The sequence below is a fragment of the Diabrotica virgifera genome, chromosome 4, assembly GCF_917563875.1.
Source record: "Diabrotica virgifera virgifera chromosome 4, PGI_DIABVI_V3a".
Lineage (NCBI taxonomy): Eukaryota > Metazoa > Arthropoda > Insecta > Coleoptera > Chrysomelidae > Diabrotica > Diabrotica virgifera.
The window spans coordinates 55,031,035-55,055,216 of record NC_065446.1 but is presented as its reverse complement, the minus strand read 5'-3'; the positions used below and the strand labels follow the sequence as shown (position 1 = coordinate 55,055,216).

Sequence of the window (24,182 nt, the reverse complement as noted above, 5' to 3'; positions counted from 1 at the left end):
TCGCTAACGAATCTAGGAAGTCAAAATGTCGTAATCCAGTGGTAAATATCCGATTTAGCCTTAAACTTGTCACGATAAAATGGCTGCGACGAAATATTACCTTGGCGAGTTTCCAAAACGAGTAAACAGAGAAATGCCTTTGACGACATTGAAATATACTTTTCTATCTTTTTACTTTTGTTTTAGTCATAGTAAGAATTATTATTGTTAATGCTAGCAGTATAAGTTGGACATTATTAAATTTTAATAAGGGGAAAGGAGCAAAATACAAAATTTTGACGACTGTCAAAATTTTCAATGTATTTTAGATGTATCCATTTTTTTCGAATCCTGAGAAAACTAATAAGTATTTTTGAAAAAATTTAAACCAGAATGAAAGATTACCTTATTAGCGAGGGCCAAAAGTTGAATAAATAAAAAGTCTCTTTTGAATGAGATATTTGAAATTAAAAATCATACTAAATTCTCTCTTGCTTTTTCACCCCTGTAACTTATTAAAATAAACATTATAGAAGTTTTCAGGGACTTTCGGCCCTCGGTAATAACGTAACCTTTCATTCTGCGTTTAAATTTTTTAAATATACTTATAGTCCAGAAAGCCATTGCGCATCCGCTAGGGAAAATATTCCGATTCGGATTTTTTGCACAATATTACTAAAAAAGGACCCCTATTAACAAATTTGCATGTTGAATTTTTGTGCAAATTGTGTGCAAATTTTTTTAAACGTTTTTTTTTGTTTTTTTCCTAAAATTATTTTTTTTGCATCGAACAAAGTTTTTTTAGATTTTTTGGATCATTTCAAACAGAAAAGTTCTTTGGTTACTTTTCTCTAAAGTTGATAGTTTTTGACATATATGCGATTAAAAATTTAAAAATTGCGAAATCGGCCATTTTTAACCTTCAAAAATTATGAGAAAAACTGAAAAGTTCGATGTTGCCGAGGTAAGAAGATATTCTTTGAGCATCGATTGATCAAATCCCGAAGAGCTTTTTGCAATAAAATATCGAAAAGCCTTTTTTTTTTAATTGCCAAACAAGCGGGCTCTTGATTGGCAACCGTTGCATGTACATATATCTAATATGCAAATGTGCGGAAAAATATTTCGATTCAACTTTTTTTCACCATCTTGCTTGAAAATATCCCCTTTTAACAAATATGTACGTTGCCAGGATCAAAAAGTCAAAAAAAAAATTTTAAACGTTTGTTTTTTGTTTTTTCTTAAAACTAATTTTTTGCATCGGACAATTTTTTTAGGTTTTTTTGGATCATTCCAAATAGAAAAGATCTCAAGTGACTTTTCTGTAGATGTGATAGTTTTCGAGATATAAGTGATTGAATATTAAAAAATTGCAAAATCGGCCATTTTTAAACCTCAAAAACTATATAAAACAAAGAAAATTTCAATGATACCAAGGTACGTAGTTATTTTAAGAATATCGATTTGATTAAATCCCAAAGAGCTTTTTGCAATACAGTATCGAAAACTCCTTTGTTTTTTGATTGCTAATCAAGCGGCCGCTACACTATTTTCAACCGTTTTGCATGAATAAAACATTGTATGTAATATGCGTAAATATATGTGCGGAAAAATATTCTGATTCAATTTTTTTTCACCATTTTGCTTAAAAAAGTTCCCCTTTTAACACATTTGCATGTTGCTGTGGTCAAAAATGTGTCAACAAAATTTTAAACAATATTGTTTTAATGTTTCTCCGATTATATAACATGCAACGTTATCATACACATGTAACGGTTGAAAATAGTGTCGCTCCCGCTTGATTAGCAATTAATAAACAAAAGGGTTTTCGACATTATATTGCAAAAAGTTCTTTGGGATTTTATCAATCGATATTCTTAGAATATCTACGTACCTTGGTATCGTTGAAATTTTCGGTGATTCAGGTCCTTTTTGAGGGTTAAAAATGGCCGATTTTGCAATTTTTTAATTTTCAATCACTTATATTTCGAAAACTATCACATTTACAGAAAAGTCACTTAAAATCTTTTCTATTTGGAATGATCCAAAAAACCTAAAAAAATTGTCCGATGCAAAAAATTAGTTTTAGGAAAAAACAAAAAACAAACGTTTAAAAATTTTTTTGACTTTTTGATCCTGGCCACATACAAATTTGTTAGGAGGGAATATTTTCAAGCAAGATGGTGAAAAAAAGTTGAATCGAAATATTTTTCCGCACATATATTTACGCATGTTATATAATATAGAATATAGTACATGCAACGGTTGCCAATCAAGCGCACGCTGATTGGCAATTAAAAAACAAAAGTGTTTTCGATATTATAATGCAAAAAACTCTTCGGGATTTGATCAATCGATGCTTAAATGATATCTTCTTACCTTGGCAACATCGAAATTTCCAGTTTGTCACATAGTTGTTGAGGGTTAAAAATGGCAGATTTCGCAATTTTTCAATTTTTAATCGCTTACATGTCAAAAACTATCAACTTTAGAGAAAAGTCACTAAAGACCTTTTCTGTTTGAAATGATCCAAAAAATCTAAAAAAGATGCGCAGTGGCTTTCTGGACTATTATTATTATTAGTTTTCTTAGGATTCGAAAAAAAATGAATTTCCATTTAAATAGCATTGAAGCCGAAAGTTTGTACCGATCCCCTTTAACCGAAACTTTGATTAATGTTTACATATTTTATATATTTGTAATAGAGTTTGTCAAATAGAACAAAATGCTGGGTAAAGTATACCCTTCCATTCGGATCTCTCTGGTGCCCTTCTTCTCCATTGTCTTTTGTTCATGATTTTTAGGTCGTCTTCCACGTCATCCAACCATCTCGTTTTGGGCCTTCCTTTTTTTCACCTTCCTATCGGTTTCCATTGTAACATTTTCTTTGTTGTTTTTTTATCGTCTTGTCTCTACATATTATGTCCCAGCCACGATAGTCTTTGACTTTTCTCAAATCGTACAATATCGTAACCTTCGTTCAATTCATTTACCTCGTTGTTTCTCCTGATTCTCCATGTGCCGTCTTCCTCTTGCACCGGGCCATATACTTTTCTCAGTATTTTTCTCTCGAATATCCTGAGTTGGGCTTCATCCCTTTTCATTACCCAGGTTTCACAACCATAGGTTACTACGGGTCTAATCAATGCTCTGTAGATTTTGGATCTTTTGTGTAATAATTTCGATGCCATCAATCTTTTATTAGCATAGTATGTACGATTCTCGCTGGAAATTTAATAATAGTAGTCTCCCGTTTTATACCGCTGACGCGGCTTTGGGATTGTAGCAGGGTAGTCTGCTATATCTAGGGCCTACGGTCTACAAGAAACGGAACAGGGCAGTGCTACGCTTCAACCACCTATTATTATTACCCCTGGTTTTACCCAAGGTACTCATTTTATTCAGGCTGAGTCGACCTGGGGTCTACAGACAATTTAAAAATGTCTAGATGTTCTTGCCGGCGCTGGGATTTGAACCCCGGCCTACTGCAAGCGCCAGTTAACTTGGCGAGACGCATTGCACAGTGGCTTATGGAATGATCATCAGTCTCAGTGTCGTTGTGCGTATTCGCTGTCGCCAAGTTAACTGGCGCTTGCAGTGCCAGCAGTCGAGTCAAGTATGCTACCGCCTGAGCTACGCTGGCCGCTCGCTGGAAATACGTGCGTTTATTTCGCTAGTTACGAAATTCTTCTGATTGATTTCTGTGCCCAGATTTGTAAAGGCATCCACACGTTCAATAGTATAGTTGTCAATTGTGATACAGTACGAAAATATTTCAGCTGGACATATGGAATATACATTGATGTAAGTATGTCAACTGCGCTCACTCGATGACAATACATAATATGTAATTACAATTTTCACTATTTGATTAGCATGGTTAACCTCAAAATTGACAGCAATAAATATAGGCAAATCAAAATAAGCGGAACGCTACCTGGTGAGCATAGGAGTAACTAAAGATATTGACATTGTTCTTCCATTTTGCTTTGAGTTTGCGTGTTTTTATAAAAATATTTACGTCTTAAAAGCAATTTGATAAGAAAGAGTCGTTCAAATCGGTATTGTTTTCAAATAGGCTCATAGTTATTGCTTTATATAGCGAATTGAAATCCACTTTTCATTACAAAATAGGTATTAAAACACAGCCTAAAAGTTTTGGAACAATTTTTGGGTTACATAGTGGAAATGTTCCATAAGTCTCGTATCATAATATATATCACAACAAATATTTATACTGAATGGTTATATCAATCATTGTTACAGCCAATGAAAACATAATGTTAATGGAACAATAAGGGTGTGCTCACTACGGAGAGCAATGGATTGTATCCTCGCTCCGACCCTTGCTCCCTGGTATTTATATTCGTGAATTCTCGCATTTAAAATAATGTATTTATTTTACATAGCGATCGAAACTATATTACCGATCGGTATGTAAAATAAATACATTATTTTAAATGCGAGAATTAACGAATAAAACGAATATAAATACCAGGGAGCAAGGAACTTAAAGCGCACAAAAAGGGCGCACATGTTACTTTAGGAAAAGCAGAAAAATTAAACCAATTGTATTGGACGTCGTCGTTCAGGAATCCATAAAGCCGGCCATACACGATACTGCGGTGTCGTTCGACAAAATCGTCAATGATATCAATTCTGCAGTACTGCATCATAGAAACCAGTGTCTGTGGTAAAATTGTAACGATTTTGTTAAATGCACGGTCACACACGATCAAAATTTTTGTCAATTAGTCGAATTCGACAAAATTGAACCACGCCGCAGTATCGTGAGTTGCCGGCTTAATATGAACACTATCGATTCTGCTGCAGAAATCAAGGTTATGTTCAAGGTTGGCAGGCTTAAACCACATGCTCGAAGCCTTGGTTTAAACCAACTTGTTTTTTTAAGAAAAAACTTTTGGGCTAGTGCAGTTGAAACTACGAAACGCAATTCAGATTGGCTTATTACTATTAAAAAATTATTACTATTAACCTATTAAACGTATTACCAACGAATTATTACTATTAAAAATTATTTCAACATTCAACAAATACAAAACTCATGCAAAACCATTGTAAAACTCCAATAGCCAATGTCAATATTTATAGTTCTACAATTGCTCACTTTGGCGCTGCATTCTTATTTTCGGTTGCCTATACACTCCAGAGTATATAAACGTCAAAGCGACACTAATAAACGTCAAAACGTGACAATTTAGTAGCTGAATATTTTGTTTGATCTAAGTAAATGGGAACACTGTGTCTGTTTAATTTTGTTTTTAAATAAAGAATATTTTAAAAATTAACGTAAAATTATTAACCTATATTATTATTATTATTATAATCATTGTTTTTGATTTATTTATGAACAGTCTTGCTTCCAAACTTAATCATTCTATTCGTTCTAACAGTTCTGTTGCACCAAAAACTCGTACTGGAACAGAATCTTAACAAAACGCAGAGTTAAAAAATTCGTGCGATAGGAATATCAGTCACATAGGCTCTATTTTATTAAAGTTATTTTGTAAGCTAGTTTATTTAACTGTTACTAACGTAACGATACTAAAAACTTGAAACAACGTATAGTTTTCTAACTTTATTTATGATGAGGCCATGTAGCTAAAACTAGAAGAAGAATCATAATTGTAAATGCGGAAGCAAAAACTAGATACTAAAAGTTAAAACGTCTGCTGCCTTATTTACTGCCATTCTATTATAAGAATGTCATCGAGAGAGCGCAGTTACCCAAGTAGGTGGAGGCCAATAAACTAAAGGATAAGAAGAAGAGGGCGCACGTGCCATACTTACCTCAATGTATATTACCTATGTCCAGCTGAACGAATTACGTGCTGTATAATTTTCATTGTCAGGGGTTCTTCTAACGGTCGTGTAGTTCGTTTATTTTAAGTCCCCTTTTTCGTGCTTCATGATCAACTTCTACATTGTCTGCATATGCAGTAATTTATAATGGCTTAATGTTTATATGGCCGGCTATATTAGTTTTTCTGATGACTGACTCAAGAACTAGGTTGAATAGCATGGTTGAGCGTCTCCCTGCCTTACTCCCAATTTGATGTCAAACAGCAGGGTCAGTTCTCCTTCTACTTCGACTGCTGCTTTTGAACCCCGCAACGTTATTTTTATGAGGCTGATATATTTATAGCTAGCAATATGCGTATTGCTTAACGAGAATTAAATAAATCTATTAAAATCTCTAGCAAATCATCACTGGGAAGCTGTGAAGGAATGGAAGAGATATACCACGAAACTGCACAAAATATAGCCTACCATCGAAACCTTTCAGCTAACTAACTTAAGTAGAAGGGATAAACAATTAATCGTTCGCAGGGCTAAAAATAATTGGTCAAACACGCTGACACCATGGACTCTTGACTTCGGAGAAATCATATGTCTGAAAAGTGTAGTGAATCATTAACCACCCAGCATATTCTTACACAGTGAATCAAGTCCGAGCCAGAAGAAAAAAATACTATATACAATATATAGCGATACGCTTTAATTACTATTTTTGCTAATTTTAATTTGAATATTTTTTCTCAAAAACAAAACAACGTTAGTCATTCGAACTGCATATTCAAATACGAAGGTTAAGAAAGACATGGTCTTACCCTGTGACATCTGTTGTTCGTCTATGCGGGCAACAAACTGCACCCTCATTAATTAAGTATTTTATCAGACAATTATTGTGTCAACAACTCACCTAATGCATTCGTTCAGTAGACGCCAGACCATAGTGATTTATTTGATCATCTGGTCAGGGGAAAAAAAGGAACACAAAACATTATTGTTTTGTGGTTTCTTTCCTCAGTCACTACGCAGCATGCGAACCACTCACACACACCGACTCGATGCTCTCCGAGAGATCTAAACGAACACATGTTCGTTACAACAATAAAATTACCGTTTGTTTTATTATAACCATTTTTTAATTAAATTCCGGCAACTCATCCATCGGAATAAATATACAAGGTGTTACAAGTGTGATCACAAGCCAATTGGAACTTCCTCAGAATATACTAGATTTCGGTTGAGGAACGAATTTGTATTACACATAATGTAACGTTTTTTTTTATTTTCCCCATTTTTTCTCTTTGTTGAAAATTATAATGTAATGTAAAATTTATAGCAAGAAAATTAGCTAACTGTCAAATAATTAATAGGACCTGGACTAAATTGTCAAAATGTAACGTACAATCACAATAATTTTAATATTTCAGGTTTGCACAATTATTATGATTTCAAGTTTATTTTTCGGGTGTAACTACAATGATATTATATGTATGCAAAAAATTATGTTGCACCGCAGAATTTAAATGCGTTTATCTCGAAAACAGTTGAGTTTAGATATATGAATGTAGTATACCTTTTTTAAGTAAAAATATTAAGAAAATGAAATTTTTTATTCGAAAAATATGTAGAGTGGGAGATAAAAAAAATAACGTTTTAAATGGGCGCTGAAAGACGTATGTGGCGCCCTCTGGGTAATACATCATTTTTGGTAGATAATTTAGATTTCTCGTCTCAAAAAACCCCCGCTTATCTAAAAGTGTTACTTTGACACCCTGTATTTCGGTTATTATCAACTTTCGTACTGAGGTAAGTTAGCTTAAGTCGACCTATTTTAAGCTCAGAAATTTAAGGTTAAGCTATGGCCTTATGGCTATAAGAATTTAATTGGAACGTACACAAACATTTGGGGTGGGGGGTTTAAGGGAACAAATCCCCAATAAAATTTTTATATAAACATATTAAAAAAGAAGCCGTATCTTTCTAAAACAATTGGCTTATCGAAAAAATACTAAGGGACAAAAAAGTTTGCACAAATTTCACTGTTTTTTTTAAGATGTTCCTACCATAAGAATGTCATATGTCCATTTTTAATAAAAATCCTCTAATAGTTTTTGACATATTGAAGAAAATCGATTTTTATTTTGTAACGTCAAAGGGCTGTTACTTTTTTATGTGCACATTTGTATAAAGGTAAGTTAGGTTCAATCGAACTATTTTTGGTCCCAGAATATGTCGTTTAATTTATGACCTGCCTTTTTTACACCCTGTATTATATGGACCGGACCTGAAATATTAAAATTGTGAAATTTAATTATAACTTTCCGACAAAATTTCTGATGTTCAGGATATTCAAAATATAGTATGGTATAACTAGACCCAAACTCAGACATCCAAAGTGAAAGTTATCCTCCAACACCAAATTATTCTATATGGTCCACATAATGTTCAGAAAAAAGTCACACCATTTTGAGCGTCGGGTTTGGGGGGGAGAGGGGGAGAATCGGTAAATCCGTAGTTTTTTACGTTTTTCGTAAATATTTTTAAAACTATACGATTTAGCATAAACAACCTTATATACAAAAATGTTCTACATTAAATGTGAAATAAAAAAGGTTGTATGCATAATCCTTCTAAAATGAACGGTTTCAAAGTTACTGAGGGTAGTAAATATAATTGGTCCAAAAAAAGTTCTACTCCAACACCAAAAAAATCCACAGTAAAAGTTCTACTCCAACACCAAATTGTTCTATATGGTCCACATATTGTTCAGTAAAAAGTTACACCATTTTGAGCTTCCGGATAGGGGGGGGGGAGGGAGAATTCGGTAAATTAGTAGTTTTTTTACGTTTTTCGTCAATATTTCTAAAACTATGCCTTAACAAAAACAATGTCCTATACAAAAATGTTCTACGTTAAATTTAAAACAAAGAAGTTTCTATACATAATTGTTATAAAATCAACAGTTCCAGAGTTACGGAGGGTGAAAAGTGGAGGTTTTCGATACATTTTATATTTTTTGGGCAATTCCCTAATGATTTCCTTTAACAAGAATGTGTTTTATAAATCAAATTTGCTATTTCAGTGGCCGATGATATGTTAGTGACTATTTCACTCATCTTAAAATTTTCACATAATCTGAACAATCACAAACCAAAGACAGCTTGTGTTATCGCGAAAATTCCACACCTGTAATTTTGAACCAATCAAAATACGTTATTTTGACAGATCACCATGGCAACGGAGGTATTTTATCGGAAATTTTTTGCTCGTGGGGTACCCAACAGCGAATTATAGTGGAAATTTTTTGACATTTACAATAACAGAACATTTTTGACAGACTGGTTTTTATTTGTTTACATAATTTAGTTTTGATTCATTTTCTATCACTTGTAGTTACTCAAAACTTATGTAAAATTGAAGAATATACTATTTTCTATCTTGAAATGGTATTCCCATGCAACTACAATGAGTAGAAATTACGAATTTGAAAGCCTAAATAATTTCTGACAAAGCTATGGCGCGCTATTAATCTGTTCATGCAGCTTTGGATTTTCAAATGCAAATTTGGTGTGGAATTTTCTTACCGAATACCACGCGAAGTCAAATTAATATCCGGAAATTTTTTTTTGATCATGAATATTTTTAGAAAATTTCCCTCGTCGGCGACTCGGGAAATTTTCAAAATATTCATGATCTCAAAAAAATTTCCGGAAATAATTTGAGCTCTAGTGGTATTACTAGTGAAAACACCAACTGTCTTTCAATTCTGATTGGTCTATCAGCTTCGTGTTTTCAACGACGTAACCATGGATACCGATCGCAAAGCAAAGCTTGACGTTTGCCAAAAAAATTATTGTAGTTGTATACGTCAAAATGAGTCGTTTCGGTGGTACTTCAAACGAAGTTATAAACCAAAACATTGAAGAAAATATACCGAGTAACACAAGAAAATCTAAATCTTATATATGGAGACAATTTATAATGTTCTGTGTGGATCGCAACTACAAATTAGGTGCAGAAAATAACAACGAAAGACTAGCATTCATTCTAAAAACTGTGCCTTCAACTATTTATTGTCATAGGTAAAAAATAATTATAACAAATTATTTATAGTTATAATAAATATTTCATGATTATGACTAATTGTGAATTATTCAAAAAATGGGTAGATTTGGGTTACCTAGATCAAATGTATTATTATTAAATTCCTTCCTCTCATTCTACTGAATTTTTGACCTAACACTTTGTTCGTGAAATAGTCTAATAAAATACCACTCGTGATTTAATTTATCTTATAAGTCTGTTTTTTATTTCTAAACTCAACTGAGTTGCTTAAAGAAAACACCACTCGTCCTACGGACTCGTGGTGTTTTCAAGCAACTCAGTTTCGTTTAGAAGTAAATCGACAGACTTATCGCGAAAATTGAATCACTGGTGGTATTACTATTGACAAGCCCTTGCAGAAACGTCAACCTCACCACCCAAAATTATCATCAATTGCCCAAAAAATATAAAAAGTATCGAAAACCTCCGACTTGTAACTTTTTACTGAACCATATGTGGACCATATAGACCAATTTGGTGTAGGAGGTAAATTTTATTTTGGATGTCTGGGTTAGGTCTTTTTTGGACCAATTATACTATACTACCTCCGTAACTTTGGAACCATTCATTTTAAAAGAATTATGCATAGGACCTTTTTTATTTCAAATTTAATGTAGAACATTTTTGTATAGAAGCTTATTCATGCTAAACCGCACAGTTTTAGAAATATTGACGAAAAACGTAAAAAACTACGAATTTACCGATTTCTCCCACCTCTACCCCAAACACGACGCTCAAAATAGGGTGACTTTTTCTGAACATTATGTGGACCATATAGAACAATTTGGTGTAGGAGGATAACTTTTACTTTGGATGTCTGGGTTATGTCATCTTTTGGATTAATTATATCATACTAATATAGGTGATTTAAATTTTCCGATGAGATGCACCATAGTATGTGTTTGTCTTTATGCTCTATTTATAATCTAGATACTTTTATAATAATGGCACACACTGTGCCACACAGTATTTGGAACACTGTTTTAGGAAGGCAGATCTGAACGAATATGGTATCAACATAAATGGAGAGAAGCTCAGTCATTTGAGATTCGCAGATGACATCGTCCTTATAGCCGATCGTATGGATGATGCAATAATAATGTTGAACAAGTTATATCACGCTTCCTTAGAGGTCGGACTAAAGATTAACATCAACAAGACGCAAATAATGACTAATCTGGTGCTAAATCGTAATATTGTTCTTGATGGAATGAATATTGAGCAGACTGCATCTTATAAGTACTTGGGACATGAAATTCGATTGGGAAGAGATAACCAGACGTGCGAGCTCCCACGTCGCATATGATTAGCCTGGGCAGCGTTTGGTAAACTGAGCTATGCATTTAAATCCGACTTGCCCATATGCCTGAAAAGGAAAATCTTTGACCAGTGTGTATTGCCTGTACTCACTTATGGAGCGGAAACATTAACTCTCACAAAAAAGGTAGTGAACAAGATTCGCATAACTCAAAGGGCTATGGAGCGCCAGATGTTGGGTGTCTCCCTGAGGGACCGAATCCCAAAGGAAGAAATAGGTCGTAGAACAAAAACAGCGGACGCCGTCTAAAGAATCGCGTCGCTTAAGTGGAATTGGGCAGGACACGTCGCCAGATTGTCAGACAAACGATGGACAAAACGTATTGTCGAGTGAAGGCCACGAGAAGAAGCACTACGGAGCAGAGGACGACCACCAACCAGATGGGCTGACGATCTGAAACGTATTGTTGGCAACTGGATGCAATCCGCACAAAACAGAGAAAGATGGAAAGAGCTGAGGGAGACCTATATCCAGCAGTGGACGCGTACGGGTTGATGATGATGATGATGATGATTTATAATAATACTTTTTTTTTCTCTCAGAATATATACATGTTTGTTAATATTTTTGAAATATTTTAGTTGTGATAACTAAAATGTTGCAAATTTTCTATTTTATGTTTAATATTTTTATATTGGAAAATATTATATTTCACAATTTTTTTTTCATTTTAGCTTGATCCAAGGAAAATATACATTGTCCGCTCTGCTTCTGACAGCTACGTTAGCGTTGGCGTTCCTGGCAAGGCACGTAGGTATCAAACAGGACGATATTTTATTTATTTACGCTACAATTTGATATACAGTGATGAGCGCGCTAATGGGCGCTAATAACCGCCAAAATAATGAAAAAGATGAAAAATATATTAAGTTGTGAGATAAAAAGAAATGAAATCCGTAGAGTTGGGAAATTTAGCTGTAAAAACGTATAAAGTTACATTCTATTTTTTGTTTCCCACCTTTAGACGTATTAGAGGAGTACATCAACTAAAACTGTCACTGTCACAGTGGCAGTTGCCAAACTCGTCCGATACGTCTAAAGGTGGGAGACAATAAGCACAATGTAAATCACCACTTAATTGTTTTCCATCTTTTGCGTTATTTTGACTGTTATTAGCGCGCTCATCACTGTATAAAATAATTAAGTATTTATAGTCCAAAGAAATAAGGATTTTCTCAGGACCCTGAAATGTCCAGGTAGCTGACTACTGTTTTTTAGTTACTGTACACCTATAGGAAGAAATCTTTTTCGATTTTTTGCACACCATTTAAGTGCTAAATAGTTGACATAAAATTACAAAATTTGATTTTTTATAACATCAAAATAGCTCCAAAATTGCCGATTTTTGAATGTTAAAAAGTCAATTTGTTGCTTCGCAAATTGAAAAATAAATGAAAATCGATATTTGTTATTAACTTTTACTAAACTTAACTTAGAACTTTAGAGTTTCACCCAAAGTTGGGTATTGCCCTGGTTAAATTAACATTTGTTTTCTTCGTAATTCACCTAGTTCCGAGTAAGTAAGTAAGTTCCAAATGAAATTCCTGTTTTTTAACAATACCCTTTTTTTTATTGCCTTTAATATTCTGTATATTTATTTTAAAAGCATACAGACATTTATTGCAGTAAGAAAGTTGTCAACTACCTGCATGTTTCAGTGACCCGAACATGGTATATTTCTTGCTTATTTCCCTAGTATTATTGCTACTAACAAGTTAAGTTTTATAAAATATTTTTAGCTTTCCCCAAGACACAAATTTCTGGAAATACCGTTCTCTTTAGCTTTAAAAAAGAAAGGTATATTAACATAAATATTAGTTGGTGACTTTCCTCAGAGGCCAATTAAAATCTATACTTTTCTTTCATTCATATAAACTTGCGTGCATAGAAATCGGCCCACTTAAAAATTTGGCCGTTTTAGATGTCTCGAATTCCCAAAACCTGTTAACCGATTTAAGTGATTTTATCCGAATATCGCTGTAATAATATTGCTGTTAAACAGGTACATTTTCATTTTACACCGGATGTACGAATAAACTGTGTTTTTTTCTCAAAATTTGCATCACCCTGTGGAATATTCTACCATTTATAAAATAATACTGAAATTAAAACCCAACTCTGGCCTCACGTTTTCTTAGCCTTCTGTTTTTTTATTCGTTCGCTTATGTTGGATGATATAAAAGTTAGGTACTTTAACAACTAGCCATGTTCTTCATCAGTACAGGGTGTTTCTAAAGAAGTGCGACAAACTTTAAAGTATAATTCTGCATGAAAAAACAATGACAGTTTGCTCTATAATCGTATGTCCGCAAATGCTTAGTGTCCGAGATAAGGGATGTTGAATTTTTTTTCACAAACTGACGATTTAAATATTGCTTTAAAACCGGTTGAGATGTGCAAATTAAATTTGGTCGGTTTTAAGACGTAGTCATTGCGCGTTTTTTGACATATAATTAAGAGTTTTATATTCACCATTGGCGTGCATACGGATAATATGATCGGTGATATTACCTGTAAGTGCGCCAATGGTGAATATAAAATTCTTAAAAAATGTTATGCCCATAATCTTATTGAAGTAATCTTCAATAAGATTATGAACATTTGACTCTTTCTACCCTAACATTTTCATAATGTGCTCATACCAGCAACAATTTCATCATATAAAATTCTTAATTGTATGTCAAAAAATGTGCAATACCTACGTCTTAAAACGCATCAAATTTAATTTGCATATCTCAACCCATTTTAAAGCAATAAATAAATCGTATGTTTGTAAAAAAATTTCAACACCCCCTATCTCGGAAACGAAGCATTTGCGGACATACGATTATAAAGCAAACTGTTATTATTTTTTTATGCAAAATTACCCATTAAAATTTGCCATAATTATTTAAAAATATCCTGTATTGATTGAAAACGTGGCTAGTTGTTAAAATACCTAACTTTTTTATGGTCCAACATAAGCGAATGAATAAAAAAACAGAATGTTGAGAAAACATGATGGTATAGTTGGGTCTTAATTTCTGTATTTTATGAATGCTAGAATATTCCACAGGTGATGCGAACTTTGAGAAAAAAAAACGCTGTTTGATTCGTACACCCGGTATTCAATGAAAATTTACTTGTTTAGCAACAATAATATTACACCGGTATTGTTAAAGAATAAGGCTATAACATGTTAAAAAATCACTTAAATCGGACAAGGGGTTTAAGAAATTCGTGACATCAAAACTGATCAAATTTTTAAGTGGGCAAATTTCGATGCACACTAAAATAAAGTATGAAAAACTAATACAATTAAATTAAAAATAAGAAAGAACGTTGATTCCGAACATAATACGTTCACTGTATTTTAACTAAAATATATTTATTAGTACAAAAAAATGGGAGACACTGAGATGATAAAAAGCCAAATACTCTCGGTATTATTATGCAACCTATAATACTAGTTTAAAACCAATTTGCGACTGGAATGCAAAATGCTGTTTTTTGTTAATTTTTGCTCTCTGAATATGAATATGATGATAAAAAGTTCCTAACACGCAAGATTTTTGAGTTATGATTTTTTCAAAAATAAATGAGTTACGATTTTTGAGTTATGAGTATTTTACTAAATTTTTTTTAAAACAGTCATTTGTAATATTTTATATTGGTGAGTGATGTTATCAAATAACGTTAACAATTATGCATAAGTTGACAACACTGGGATATCTAATATCTACGAATAACACATTAACATTTAATTAAATAATAAACCAAAGGTAATCCTTAATCAGTAAACCTATCCATTAAAAATTATATAGTTCTAAACCGTTTTAACGACTGTTACTTCTGCATGACAATAGTGTCTGGGTTTCCAAGGAAAGACAAGCAATTCAATAAAATTGAATATCCAGATATTATCCCAGCAATAAAACCGGTTTTCCATGCAGAAGATTTATCAGTTCCAAGACCCCGGCAAATTGGGAAGAAGATTTGGAAATGTATGGCGATAAAAGTAAACCAGATGATGTATCAGAAAACAGTGATTCTTATTTTCCCGAAAGCGACGAAAAAGCACCTTATTGCATCCAACAAGCCGAATTACATAATTTAGTTCGAGACCTTCACTTGTCCAAAGGACATGCTTAACCTAGGTTCCACATTACAATGATGGACTTTTTTTAAATGGAATTTACTAGCCAGTAAAACTTATAACATTTAGGAACCGTAACCAGGAGCTATCCTAGTCTTTTACTATGCAGAATAAAATGTGTGTTTGTGTTAATCCACATAGTGTTGTGGGAAAATTGGGATATGCAGAAAATTGTATACAAAAGACTTACTATGGTTTTTGTTTCTAGTTCTGAACTTATGTGTATATAGTATCAAATATTTTATAATAAACAGCAGTATTTGATGCATTCTATAACTCAACATCTAACATTTCACCTGACAAGACAATGTATGCGTGGACCCCTAGCAGAAATGCACGGCACCTTAAGAAGAAGATAACTTAAAACCTATACGTGGTGGAAAATTTTAATGTTTGAATTCGCATTCAGGACGCTTTAATCTTCCCGGTACAGCCATTTTAACATCAGTCGCTTTTTTTTGTTTTCTTGTTGACTAGTGATAATCAGAGGACATATTTGCATGAAATCTGCATGAGGCACAAGAAGGTATTACTATCAACCATAGAATTTTTAATATCCTATATACCGACGAAACAGAATTAATTAAGCGAACAAAAACTACAAAATCTACTGAACAAGGTAGTGGGCAAGGATAAAAAAGATGGTCTTAAAAGTAATGAAAAGAAAACTAAAACTGTCTAGTAGCAACTGTGTTGCTAAACTCCTTGTCGTATTCGTTCAAATGTATCGGGGGAGATTTCCCTCCATTCTTCAACAATTGGTTCTTTTAAAATGTCAATACTGTCTGGTGCTGCAGCGTAAACCTTAGATTACCCTGACAGAAAAAAATCTAATGGTGTTAGATCCGGTGACCGAGCTGGCCATTTTATCGAACCTCGTCGTCCAATCCATCGACCACGATATTCCTAATCTAGTTAACGTCTTACTACATCATAATAGTGTGCAGGAGCACCATCTTGTTAAATAGTTATTTCCAAGTTGCCAAATTAATCTGAATTATCTTCCAGAATTTAAAGAATTAACGACCCAGTTGCGTTTTGTAACATCTCCAGATACACTTTAGCGATTAAGTTAACATTGATAAAAACAGGCCCAACCAAGTGATTTCCCAAAATACCTGCTCAAACACAATTTTCTGGAAATTTAGTACGTTTTTCACAAAAGACGTGAGGATTTGTGTCACTCCAATACCTTACATTATGTGTGTTAAGTATTTGTTAATTATTGTGGATTGTTTTTCTGACTCAAAGCGATATTGTTTTATACAGTTATTTTTCGTTACAATTGATCGAACAATTATTATTCTGCTCTAGAGTATAATAATAACAGGTGTATTTAATTATAAGTTATTTGCTTAAAAACCACTCTAGATACTATCCACATATGGAAGTTTCCCTTTCACTTAGTGATCCATATTATATCACGGTCACGTCTCTAAAATATATCTTTACAATAAATAAAAATAACTTTATAAAACAACATCACTTTGAGTCGGACAAGCAATTCACATAAATTAATTTTCTTCAAATTAAAAACAGTAGTTTGCTGCCCAACCACCTCCTCACACTACATCCCACTTTTTCGATTTTTAATCCACTGGACAACACTATAGTATTGATTATATTCTACTAAATTCCTTGAACCGGCATCATTTGGAGTGGACTTTTGCCGAAGACCTGGGAATGGACAGTAAATTGTAATGTCTGAAATCCTATCGTTCTTTTCAAACACGCAACCCATCCATCAAGATAAAAGTTATTGAACTTAAAAAACAAAAAATTATTTCTCTTCGGCGGGAATCGAACCCCGGCCCTTGAATGATGATAGGCCGGCATCGTAAGTTTTCTGAGTGTTTTAAATTTCGTTGCGTCAGAATAACAAGGTTCTATCTGCAATTTTGGTCTAAACTGAGATTTTTATGTAACTTGGGTATATTTTATGTTCTTCACTAACTTCACTATTTTATGTTCTAACTTAATATGATACTAGCACCGACTTATATTAACAGGTGGCTGAGATACGTAAGTTACAAGGTTCTATCTGAGAGAATTTTAAATGTTGATAAGTTAACAAGGTTTTAACTGAGATAAAAAACAGCCAACAAAGTAAAGAATACACAATGACCTATGTGCAAGAACTGAAAGTGGTTATAAGTTAACAATAAGACTTTATCAAATAACTTGAACTTGTTTTATTATATAATAATTTTTAAGCAAGTATGTGGAAGATAAATCTTTATTAAATAAGTTTAAATCATTTCTCAAATCAGAACTCCGTTTTATTCACTATTGAAGTGATCTTTTACGGTTAATAAAATATATATTTTTTTTAATTTACATCGTTAACACATACAGGTGGCGATAATAGTAAAATAGATACATAACATAGAAACTTTAAACAGTCATAACTAAAAATGGCACCTAACGCAGATAGAACTTTGGTATTCAAATGCAAAGATTTTCTGTTAAATTTTCTTAAATTATTTTTGGGTAAGAACTTTGTATATAGTATAAAAAAGCTTAAAAAAGATGAATGAAATTAGTAATATAAAGTCGTTTCCAAAGTTTGGTATTGCATAGGGAATGAGCGATTTATTTTTATATCATAGATGGATATTTACATTGAATAAAGGTTTGCTTAGCTCTATATTTGTCAAAAATCAATTTTGTTTTTAGATGGAGAAGGTGTCTAGAGTACTGTTTCTTTGGAGATGTGAAGTAGAAGAACAAAGAGATTGTGCAGAAGATATGAGGAGGAGAAACGAAGCATTAGTCTATAATATATTACCTCCTCATGTAGCTGCTCATTTTATGGGAAACAGAAAGAGACAGCATGATGAATTATATTCCCAAAGTTATGCAGAGGTCGGAGTTTTATTTGCTTCGATGCCAAATTTTTCAGGTAAGATAATTTACTTAAACAATAGTTATATTAAAAAATGAATATCCATTTTCAAAAACGAATATCCATTTTCAATTTCGTTGCAACACGAAACTACAGCCGCATCATTATTCCAGTTCAATCAGAGAGTGCAGGAAGCACCTCTACCGGTTTCGAAACTTATTAGTCTCTCATCAGGAGGCACATATGCTGCTCTCTCTCACCCAACTAGGACAAAACCCGTCGTGCAGTCACGGATTGCAACGAACGAAATGGCAGGGATGCCCTAGCGGCAACTGCTATCAAAAAACTAAGTTTTCAATCTAATAGCACATAAAACAACATCCAAAAATGTTATTCTAGATCCTACCAGACTAAAAACAAGGGGAACTTTCTCTGTTAACACCACGGAGTTTTCTACAATTTGCAAGCCATAACGGATGCTGAGACTAAGGAGCATAGTGAAGTTGCAAGCCATAACGAGAATGGTTCTCTTCGTACTCCAATCGGAGTAAACATGTAAATCAAATATGAATAAACATTTTTTTTAGTTTTTTTTTAATAATTATATTCTTGTTTTTTATTTCGAAGATTTAAGTAAATTTATTTGTTTTCCCAAAAGGGAGATTAAAGCTTTAAAGTTTGTAATGTGATGAGATTTCCGGATTTTTTTTCACTATTAGCTTCGGGGACTATGTTTACTTAATACCTTAATTATTACTTAAACATAGTTGACTATTTTTACAGGAAATAACCATAACCATCAACAGTCCTGTCGCCAAGGGGGGTACAACGGCCTCCTTTATTTAGATGGACTTACCCAAGTTTTTTATGAATTTTGTCCCGTAGAACACGAATTTTTTGGGTAAAAGTTGATCCAGATGTCGATAAGATTGTTATTAACAAAGAACTTAAGGAATTACATAACAGCGATATTTCGCAAAACAAAACATTTTTTTTTGTATTTTTTGGGTCATTCTAAGCAAATGTTCTTACAAATTTTTTCGTAGGATGCATAGTTTTCGAGATAAACGCGGTTAAACTTTCAAAAAATCGAAAGACTGCAATTTTAAACCCGAATACCTTTTGGTTAAAAAATAAAATAACAATTCTGCTTACCGAATTTGAAAGTTCAAGTCAAATTATACCAGTTTTGACTATTTGCATTGCTACAAATTGATTTTTTTATTGTCAAACAAAGCTAAGTACAAACAGTCTTTCCCATGCCCAATACATGCGTTTTAACGCATGCTACGTAGAAATTGCCTGTTTGTAGGCCCGCCTACTCGTTCGGTTTTAAATGAGAGATGTATTGAAAACATAATTCAAGCACTATGTGTTTATAGCTTTGTTTAACAATAAAAAATTAATTTTTAGCAACGCAAATAATCAAAACCGATAGAATTTGACTTGAACTTTCAAGTGCAGTAAGAGAATTGCTATTTTATTTTTTAATCAAAAGTTATTCGGGTTCAAAAATTGCAATTTTTCGATTTTTTGAAAGTTTAACCGTGTTTATCGAGAAAACTATGCACCCTAAGAAAAAAATTGTAAGAACATGTTTTGCTTAGAATGGCCCGAAGAATACAAAAAAAAGTTCTGTTTTGCGAAAAATCGCTGTTATGTAATTCCTCAAGTTGTTTGTTTATAACAATCTCATCGACATCCGGATCAACTGTTACCCAAAAAATTTCGTGTTCTACGGATCAAAATACATAAAAAAAACTTGGTTAAATCCATCTGAATAAAGAAGGCCGTCTTGGTTAAGTCCATCTGAATAAAGAAGGTCGTTTTACCCCCCACCCCTGGCGACAGGACTAAAACTACCTTTACTGGAATTAACCATAATTTTAGTTTAAAATATGTTTAGTTTGATGTTTCGATTTACTCTTTGGAAATCGTTCTCAAAATACTGGAGTGGAAATTTAAATGTCGTATTTTTAGCCTAAAAAATCAATAAAAATACAATTTGGTTTTTAGATTTTTATTCTGAAGAAACAGTCAACAATCAAGGATTAGAGTGCCTAAGGTTTTTAAATGAAGTGATATCTGATTTTGATGCGGTAAGGATTTTGTACTTGTCTATATCATATTCGATTTAAGAGACTACATCAGCCCGCCGAGAACGCGTTGCAAGATTGCAGCATTAATTACAGTTGAGTCCGCGAGTCTTTACCCGTGCGTCATTAATACCTGGCGAGATAAAACACATAATTTTTATCTAGCATCATTCTCTTCCACGCATGAAACTCATGACAAACCAGCTGCCGTTTGTTATTAATTAAAAACACATGTTATTTTTATGAACCATCTAGACTAAGTGCATTGAAAAGAGATAGGTACAAAAAAAGACGATTCGGTATGTTTTCATATTTTAAGCACAATTTGTTTGACGTTTCTGCTTTGTTTACATTTGTGGCTGTCAGTCAGTTGAATTTTTTGCGGTTTTTGTCGAATTTTTGCGTTTTGAAGTTTCTTTATATTACACCAACAGTTGTTTTCACAACTAATTTTATATTGGGCTCTGAAATTTTAAGGTAAATAATTATATTTTGGCAATTAATATTTAAAAGATACAAAGCTAACGTCATTCACACAGTAAAGAAATGATTGTGTTTAGATTTCCGTCAAAGTGAATAAAATAACAAAAATATAATATGTTATTGAATTTTTTTATAAATTGTTTATTTATTTATTAATCAATAATAATAAAAGAATTTATTAAGCTACTTCAAATGTAGCAGTAATTCTGCACAAAAATTTTGAAGCAAAACTTACATTTGACATTCTATATATTTGATAACGTCAAATTTTATAATAAAACCCCTAATCGGAACAGTAGCCACTTTCTGTCAGTTGTTGTTGCGTGAAATAGATTTCCGACTTATTTCGTATGCTTTAAATGATGACGCACGGGTAAAGACTCGCGGACTCAACTGTATACATATTTTTTCGAGACATTTGGCACACATACAGAATGTTTACTTTTTAATTAGATATACCACATTAAATGGCTAAAATCGGCAGTATTGCTTATTATTCCACTATGTGCACAATAATAAGGTTCCGATAATGAACTTGCTTTTTTTGTCTTTAAAAGTAATTTTAAAAAGTTTAATTTCTCTTCCGTAATATTTATCGTACAAATATTTTAACTGTATTATATGTAAGTGCTTAACTTTTAAGTTCTTAAACGACTAATTTACAAAGAGTAGGTAACCTAACACGATTGTTAAAATACTGACAAGTGGTTATCTCTAAAGCGGCTACTCAAATTTCTTAAACATTAATTTAAACATTTTTTAAGCATTTCTTAAACCAAACATTTAAAATTGTATGTTAGCTGTTAAAGATGTACAAGATTTATCTACTCATACCGATGGTAACAGTATGTTTTTAAAGTCACTTAAATTTTTTTCTTTTCTCGATTATTCGTTTTTAATGCATAGTTATAAGTTATTGAAATCACTGAATACATAGTTAGTTAGAAATAATTCTATTGATTTAGTTAATGAATAATTTAAGAAATTAACAAATAACGATTGTCGAAGAATATTCAAAAACTTGACAAAATAGCCACTTCTATTTTGCAGATGACATTGATTCTTTACGACTATATGCTGTCGCCGATACTGCTAATGTTTCTTCTTTACGTGCCATCTCCGCGACGGAGGTTCGCAATCATCATGGCTATTCTGATCTTAGATGCTGCAGCTCTGAATATTTCGGTTGATGTGGATCCGTAACATGTGTTAATGTTTAGGTATCTATAAATTATAATAAAGCATAGCTTATTGAATTATATTACGTGGGAAGCCGTATTTTAAGTCCGTATATCTAATTAAAAACTAAATGTAGTGTATATGTAATATAGTGAAGAATTACTCTATAACTAAATAAAATGTTACAAAAACGAGTGCCATTCTGCCGTCTTTAGCCAAAACGTCGTATCTGCAGAGAGATCACATTTGAATAAAATCGGTTTTTGTTTAAATGTGTAGCCGTTGAAAACTATTTAGAATTTTTTTGTTTTCTACTTTATATATATAATAAATATCATAGAATTCATATTTATACATAAGATTGGCAAAATATATCTTATTTACTCTAAAAACTAATGTTACTGCGTTCTTTCTAAGTATACTACATAAATTAACTTCTTCCTACTTAGGAAGAATGCAGTACTGCGTTTGCGCTAAGCATTTTCTTATTTTATAATACAGTAGACTCTATAACGAACACGGTTATAACGAGGTTTCGCTTATAACGAGGTACACTAGATGTCCCATGAAATTCCTATTAAACTGAACACCTCTATAACGAGGCATATTTGGATGTAACGAGGAAAAATGAAATCGTAAAATATGTATCTTTATTATTCTTTATCTATTTTTAGCGCTGTAATGGCTATAAGTAAATACCCCAAATACCTGTATACATAAATCCCCAACATCTTTGCGGTTATCGAGGGTACTGCTGTAATAAAATCCACCGCCTACCTATAATAAACTTCTTCCTGTTCTGTTTATCTATTGACCGATAATGAATATTGTAAAAAAAATATAATTTATGATGGCGAAGCTTTATTGTCGAGGAAACAATATTTAGAATCTTATATTGCTCCGAATGGCTTCACTCTAGAAAGTTAATATTTTATAAAATTATTATTTATATGTATGCGCAATATTATTGTAGTCTGATATAACGAGATCCGCGTATAACGAGGCAATTAGTCTGCCATTTCAGTTCTCGTTATAGAGGGACTCTACTGTATAATAAATACAATAAAACGATGAAAAAGGAGAATAAAAAACATTTTTTATAAAAGGGCGTCATGAAAATGGACAAAAAAATTGCTGGAAAGAATTTTGGAATTAATAAGTTTGCCGCTAAGGGGCGTTTCTTGCATTTTAAAATTAAAAACATTCCAGAAACGATTGACATTTACGATGAAGTTTATTTTTAATTATTAATAATTATTAGACATTGATTTAACTATATACTTTTATAACACATTTTTATTTGGAAATTCTACGACCTACGGCGACCAAAATACTTCGTACCAAAATTCGTATTTCGAACAAACTTTATAAAATTTGCGTTGTTTAAAATGCCTGATGTAACGTAATAATACAACGTCGCATCAACAACAATATACATACACATAGAAAACTCCGCTATACCTCAGGAAACTCCACATTTAATGGAAGTATTTGTCTCACTTAGTAGTACCGCATTGTTTTTAGAACCACACATTATTTCTTGATCACCAACAACTCAAACATATGTGTTTAGATTTTCTGTTGATAAAGAAATGGCCTTCTGCAGTATTAACTTTGTTCTATTTGACATATTTAAAAAATTATATCAAACAACCGTTCTCGTTGAAAAATGGCAACAAACTAACCTTATTAAAAATTTTACACATGCTGTAAAAATCTGTCAAATGCTTAGGCAGAACGCCGCATCTAGTGCCTGCTTAGGATAAACGCGGCAAGTGACCTTTAAATACGGCGTTTTTTTCTAAGTATTTTTCAGATGACGCATTTATTCTAAGTATCCATGAACATTTTTGCAGATACGGCATAAAATGCGTTGTGTTTAATGTATTTTGGCTTAACTTACGTCATTTTTAGTAAGCAAATAAGATATATATATGCACATTTATGTTAGAAAAATGTATAAATCTAATTTTTTCAGATTTTTGCAGATACGGCGTTTTCGCTAAGCACGGCAGCATTAAGAATATCAAAAAATACACTTTTTTCAAATAAATTTTTTATCTAATGCCTAGATTTTGTGTCACATTGGAATTACTAAAATCGATTATCTATAACAAGAAATCGAACTGGACTGACTTGCCAACATGTAGGGCGCCTATGAGTTTAATAATAATTATTACCACAATATTGTGCCTTCGTTATTGATAGTAGAGTGTCACGTACTGCCGA

At 32.6% G+C, this 24,182-nt stretch overlaps 1 protein-coding gene across 1 annotated transcript in view; it reads left to right on the top strand.

The window, feature by feature from the left end:
* Window positions 1-24,182, top strand: part of LOC114331837 (adenylate cyclase type 3) — a 682,543-nt gene that overhangs the window by 635,037 nt on the left and 23,324 nt on the right. The window contains exons 15-17 of the mRNA XM_028281519.2: window positions 11,890-11,965; window positions 18,027-18,252; window positions 20,212-20,294. Of these exons, the coding sequence (XP_028137320.1) occupies window positions 11,890-11,965; window positions 18,027-18,252; window positions 20,212-20,294 (385 nt within the window). The remainder of the gene's footprint in view (window positions 1-11,889; window positions 11,966-18,026; window positions 18,253-20,211; window positions 20,295-24,182) is intronic.